The sequence below is a fragment of the Miscanthus floridulus genome, chromosome 8 (genome assembly GCF_019320115.1).
Source record: "Miscanthus floridulus cultivar M001 chromosome 8, ASM1932011v1, whole genome shotgun sequence".
Classification (NCBI taxonomy): Eukaryota; Viridiplantae; Streptophyta; class Magnoliopsida; order Poales; family Poaceae; genus Miscanthus; species Miscanthus floridulus.
Window position 1 is genome coordinate 15,393,568 of NC_089587.1, and position 6,119 is coordinate 15,399,686.

At 42.3% G+C, this 6,119-nt stretch overlaps 1 protein-coding gene across 2 annotated transcripts; it reads right to left on the minus strand.

Moving 5' to 3' along the window:
• Nucleotides 1–3,549, minus strand: LOC136475819 (transcription initiation factor TFIID subunit 7-like). Of its 2 annotated transcripts, none has more exons than XM_066473445.1 (6): nucleotides 3,306–3,549; nucleotides 3,022–3,192; nucleotides 1,526–1,659; nucleotides 1,315–1,434; nucleotides 1,152–1,212; nucleotides 1–734 (listed from the first exon to the last, which is right to left on the minus strand). In XM_066473445.1, exons 2-6 carry the CDS (start codon nucleotides 3,143–3,145, stop codon nucleotides 580–582), a joined length of 594 nt encoding a protein of 197 aa, XP_066329542.1. In that variant the 5' UTR covers nucleotides 3,146–3,192; nucleotides 3,306–3,549; the 3' UTR covers nucleotides 1–579. The 2 variants fall into 2 exon arrangements, with proteins under 2 accessions (XP_066329542.1, XP_066329541.1); XM_066473444.1 differs by having other exon boundaries at nucleotides 3–734; nucleotides 3,022–3,181.
• Nucleotides 3,550–6,119: the final 2,570 nt, after the last annotated feature.

Genomic DNA, 6,119 nt, shown 5'->3' on the forward strand with positions numbered 1-6,119 from the left:
TATTGTCCCTACAACTTTCTCTCTCTCATAATTTCTATGGCTTCTCCCTCCAAAGGCTATCCAACACAAGTATATATCTAATATCTAATGTTCCTAAAACTCTCAACTCCATTTCTCTAGGCTTCTCTCCATAGGCTATTGTAGCTTCTTTAGGTACCACTACCTTTTGTAAGGTATCTAAACCCACGACGACGTCCCGACCCACTGCCATGGCCATTGATGAGGAGGTCATCTCCGGACCAAGGCGAGGGTGCAGCTAAGCTAGCCGGAACAGACCGACAGTGGAGTACATTCCATCCATAATAAGAGCCCATACTCCGGGTCCAGGCAGCACGATTTGTGCAAACGGAAAAAAAAATAAAGCTAATAAGGGCATCATTAGCACCGTCTGGCATCTTCATCTTGTTCGGCATTAGCAACGGCACATCTTGTTTACCGTAACAGTAGAAAAACATGCATGAGCGAACAACGAACATATTGTTTGTTAAAACATATACACTGATTTTTATTTAAATTTCAAACTTTGACATGGCTCGCCTGGACCACTGAGGAAGCACAAAGTTCAGGTCCACTTCAGCTTCAGTTCTCTGACTCATCAGTGTCGCTCCTCTCAGGTTCTGCTTCCTCTCCATTAGCGGCAGGCTCTTGAACACCAGGCTGCTTGGCTGCACGAGCTACTGGAGGTTTCTTACGATCACCACCTTCTTCACCTCCTATCACACTGGCGTTCTGATCTATTCATAATCAAGAAAAATGCACATTGACACAGAATTTGCAAAAAAAAGGGTGAAAAACTTATAGACAGAGAATCCTCAACAAACCAAATGCATATTGACTTACGGATGTTATAAGCAACCAATCCAGAAGCATAACTAGTGTTTAAGTGTGCTTTCAAAACATCTATCTGAAACCACTATACTGACAAGATTCAAAGAAACACATCATTACCCTTGTCAAAGAGGGAGAGAACTCCAATACTCCATGTAGACAAACCATTTGTCAAATAACATTAGTAGCCAAATAATACTGAGAAAACCTAAGACCTTATAAATAGTAAAAAGAGTACTATATAGTATATACCATTTTTTCCAGCTGCTAGAATACAACACATGCTAGCATTTAGCAAGTGAAAGGAGAAAAAAAAAGGATACTGACAGATACTCCATGCATGATACTGATAAGATGCTTCTCAACTTGGTTAACCAGCTCTGCCTGCAAAATTGTACAAGGAAGAATCAGGGTTCTACCTAAAAGTGTTTCTATGAACATGAACTTGGGTAACGAACAGAGTTAGAGGGAAATTCATTTTAATACATTCAAGTCTGGTTCTCTGCGGAAACGTCGCCTGCGTGCATCCCTCATTGGAGGAGTAAGCCCATGCTTGTATTCAACTCCTTCTGGAGCAGGATCATTTTCTTCCCTTACCATAATCATCTGTTTCAGTTTGTTTTTCAGAGGATGATTTGAAGATATGAAATTTAATAAATAGGTTACATACAGGGATACAGTAAACATGCACTTTTACCTGACCAATATCAGCAGTTTTGATTAGTACAGAATCATCATATGTTTTGTACGACTCCACCACAGCAGGTAGATCCAAGAGAGATGAAGGAAAGCTCTCATTACCGATCATAAATGTACCATTTCTTCCATCCTCTGTAGGAACAAATATCTCATCAACCCACAGGGTGACAAAAGTTCCAAATTTCAATTCTAAAAGATATATCTAGTGTAATCTAGTTCAGGTTGTATGCTCACAAATAAGAGGGGCCATATAGAAGGGAGAAAAACATACTAAATAAGCACTAATGCAGATAGTGGATGCCATATCCAATGAATCATATCATCTTTGTGTCAACTCTCAAGCTAAAAATTCCTAAAAAACTCTCAAGCTAAAAGCTTTATAATAAGGACTTAGGATGCCCACTATGAAACAACTTCAACTCTTTGGAGTCATATACTTACTGCTCTTCAATTATTTCTGAGAGACTGAGACTACCAATTGCAATCTAATTATTTCATGATTTCATCTGGATCAGAGATTGTGCTGCATGAAGCATATGTGTGCCAAGTAATGCTCCCAAACATTAATCTTATGTAAGAAAAGAGAGAAATCATTAAACACAGGAAAACATGATTTGCAAAAGTACAATTAACGAAAGCATGAAGCACAACATTTGAAATCCTAAATCTTAATTATTCACCATTAAATTATTACATCCGCTGCTAAATGTTGACCATCTCATCCGATAGTAAATAGATCTTACATACGTGATTAACATCAAGGCTTATCTAAAGGTAAAGCAATCAGATTGCAGAAACTGCTGCCTTGAACCAAAACACAAGCTTGGAATGTTTTGTTTAGATATGCTTTGACTGTCGATTATGAAACAGCCCTATTATTCTGATGGACTAACCATACATACTTAAGCTCTTTAAGGAATTTTCAAATGAACAGTCTCTTAAATGCACAAGCAAGCTGATCCATGCTATATAAATAATCCCAACACCAATTGAATAATGCACTAACAGTCTAACACCAGACATGAACCTATCACCACAAAATCTGGAGCAAGAACAACCATCCTAATAACCTCAGTCACCTAACAGGACAGGCACAATGTAGTGTGTGATCTCTGGCCTCTAATTGTTTAACAGCGTCATCTGTTCCAACTATTGCTAAGAACCGAACAGTTAGTCGTGCTAAGAATTCTAAGGGCAGGACCCCGGCATGCCCAAGCCGAGCTCCCACGAGCTGTGGCAATTTGGACCAGAGAGGCAGAGAGCCACCAACCTACCACCGATTACCAGCCTCACGCATTCCCGGCGCCTTGGATGCCCCCACCGCACCTGACCTGACTTCCGCGTTCCGTTTAACAGCCTACGGGCACGTAATCCCCAAGCAGCGAATTCATGAGCCGCTGTTTCCAAAGGGGCTGCTAGCCTAGTACACGATAGGTTTTCGAAGACAGGGAGAAGGACTAGAGGGAGAGAGACGGGGGAGTTGGGGAACCTAACCTGAGAAGGAGAGGTCCAGGGAGGCCTCGTCGGGGTTAGAGGAGGAAGCGGCGGATTCATTCATGAGGCGCTCGATCCGCTCCGCCACGGATGGCGGCACGCGGAGGATGAACTGCTCCTCCATCGCAGTCCCAAATCCACTGGGACGGTGGAATCGAAGCTTGTATCCAACTCAAGCGAAATAACACTAATCAGGAAGAGCCAGTGGGGAACAAGGAAAATAAAGGAACAAGAGGAAGCAGAGTAGATCGAGAATAGGGAAGGCCAAAAGGCGATAAACTCACCGTTGGCTCGAGGTCGCGGGATCCACGCTGTGCCGCCGATTTTCTCCTCTGTCCCGAGTCCCGCACGCCGTGGTGGCTCTTCTCGCGCGGAGCGGCAGTCTGGCGGAGAAGGAAGCACTCACCAGCGTGTCCGCTGGCTTCCGCGGAGGCTCGTCGCCAGCGGCCGGCAAGCGGCGGCGCTCGCTCCTCCCGCTGCTGCGTCTGCGGCCCGGTGCTGCACGAGTGCGGGAGACGGCGCGAAGACGGAAGGAGTCGGGAGTCGGGACGACTCGACGGTGAGCAGGTTACCGCCGTGCCTGCCGCTTGTTGGGCCCTAGTCGTTCCTGCAACACTGGAGGCCGGGCGTCCGTCCATCGGACGACCCCACTCGGGCCTCGGCGGCCCAGCCAAGCGTGATTGCCTGCTTTGCTTTCCGGCCGTTCGGCCCAGTCCTATGGCTCTCTCTTACGATGATAACTTCCCCTAAAAAAAACGATGATAACTGCTGGAGGAGCAAGATTTTTTTTTTATCCCCAACCCCCGCACCACCGCCACCAAAAAAAAAAAACAAGATATTTTTAAGTAAAAAGATAGGCTTTATTATTGAGCCAGCTCGGGTTCTTGCTGTGCTAGCCCAAGCATGGCTATTCTTGACAATAATATACTCCCTCCATCCTAAATTATAAGTTATTTCAACTTTTTTGAACAAAGCATTTTAAGTTTGACTAAATTTATATAATAAAATAATAACATTTATGATATAAAATAGTATCAATAGATTCTTCATTAATCATATTTTCACATAGTATACCTATTTGATATCATAAATCTTTATGATTTTTTATAATTTTGATCAAACTTGAGATGTTTTGACTCTCCAAAAAAATTAAAATAACTTATAATTGGGAACAGAGGGAATACTGTTTTCTTTAGCCACTCGTCGGCTTAGCTTGCATAGTTGTCATTGTGGCTAGATTTGATTGTGGGCTTCGCTAGTATTCTGGAAAATGTTGTTGACGAAAATCTAGTTTACTCGTATTTGACTTTTCATAACTAACAAATGGTTACATAACCCACATGTAAAAGTCGTGTTTACTACTTACTAGCATGACCATTGTTACGCAGACTGTATAGAAGGCAAGGACTAATAAATAGATCATTTTTGTGCCGTGTTGGCCAAAAAACAGCCCAAGATTCTGGCCGGCCATGTCATGCATCTCGTTGTGCTAAGATCCTAGCTAAGTAGGGTACGGCTCTCGTGTTTGTTGCATGTCGTGCTTTGGGTCATGTTATGAGTAGTCCTAAGCTAGCATGACATAAGTCTTAGATCTAGTTCGCACTGCAAATACATTTAATTTCCATGGTTTTTGGGAGTTTTGTTTGGTTTCTCTTGTCTTCTTTAGGATTCTCACAAATAGGCGGGTTTTCTATCTAAGCAATTTTTGAGAGTTTTTTTTTATTGGGAAAGTATGATTGAGGATTACTTGTTGCTAATTTGTTTTCAACCTCGGGGGATGTCCAAATTGCATGCACAAAAGATAAAAACTCAGCCATTTGGCGAGAAAAAGAAAAGGTCAGAATATATATGTAAAATACCATGTATGTGGACAGTTGCCAAGCCTATTCGTTTTGCTGAAATTTGACTTATGCTGATTTATTGTGAGAAAAAAAGCAATGTTCGTTCGCTGAAAAGTAACGTTGAAGCAGTGCTACAAAATAAGGCCATAATTCAGTTCATGGTAGGGTCCCAGGACATTCTAAAGTGGTACACATAGGGCGTGATTGGTTGCTCCGGGGGAGGGGATTCGGGATGGAGGGCCGGTCCTGGGCGGAGTGAGACAGGCTAAAACCATACACCTAGGTGTGTTTGGTTGTAACTTTGAGAATGATATCGGATGACAGTGAGTTTGTTTGGTTGCCTGCTTGCACCAATTTTAGGAATGAGCTAGTCCTCCTCCTTGTGTTTGGTTTGCAGCATGGCACGAGGTGTGAGCACCCATGTATCACTTTGGTGAGGTTACTACCATTTTCATCCGAACAAGCATAACAACACAAACACTACCTCAGATCAATTTATATCATCATCAACTAAGACCTTGGAGCATAAGAGATATTACAAAATAATACAGCAGTCCAACCAGCTATTAAACATCAACAAATCGGTCCCAGTACCTCACAAAGGTCGAAGTAAATTGATGAGTACATGGTTATAGGTTAATCATCACAGGTAGGTCTTCCCACGTTTAACAATGTAAAAGATGAGCACCAGCAACATAAAAGACTGAACCATGCAAAGAAGAAATAGCCAAAATGGTTTGGCAACGACAGTGGCAACAGGCTTCTCAAGAACTTTTTCATCTTCATAAGTGGTTAATAGATTGGCCTCAGATAACAATTTTTCCTCGGTTGACCTTGAGCTTGGAGCATAAGAAACACAAAATGCAACATAGCAATGGTAAGAAACAAACATGAAAACCAATAAGAACTAGAATAGAGTTCCTCATAAGCTCAAGGTCATCAGATTTTTTAAATCCAGTACACATGGCAGTTTGGTTATCATCATATGCTTAACAAGAATATCAAAGACAATTACAATAAAAATAGTTGGAACCAAGTGTCAGAAAAGCCATGAAGCCTTGGGACACATCCATCCCCTGCAATCAAGCACTCTAGCCGAGGAGCAAGCAAAAATTTAGATAGGGATCATGCATTTGCGGCGTACCACATATTTAGAAAAAAAAGTTAGCCGTACCACAGATCTGAGCGTAGAACCAGAGGGAAACAACAAGGAACAAGTAGATCAGGAATAGCAAGTCATAGATCTGAGTATGTAAG

Excerpts from the sequence above, each read along its gene's own strand:
- LOC136475819 (XM_066473445.1), bottom strand. The coding sequence starts at position 3,145 with ATGGAGGAGCAGTTCATCCTCCGCGTGCCGCCATCCGTGGCGGAGCGG. Across the intron at positions 1,660-3,021 it reads CCTGGACCTCTCCTTCTCAG|AGGATGGAAGAAATGGTACA; the intron begins GTTAGGTTCCCC and ends TTGTTCCTACAG. Across the intron at positions 735-1,151 it reads CATGCATGGAGTATCTGTCA|ATCAGAACGCCAGTGTGATA; the intron begins GTATCCTTTTTT and ends GATTATGAATAG.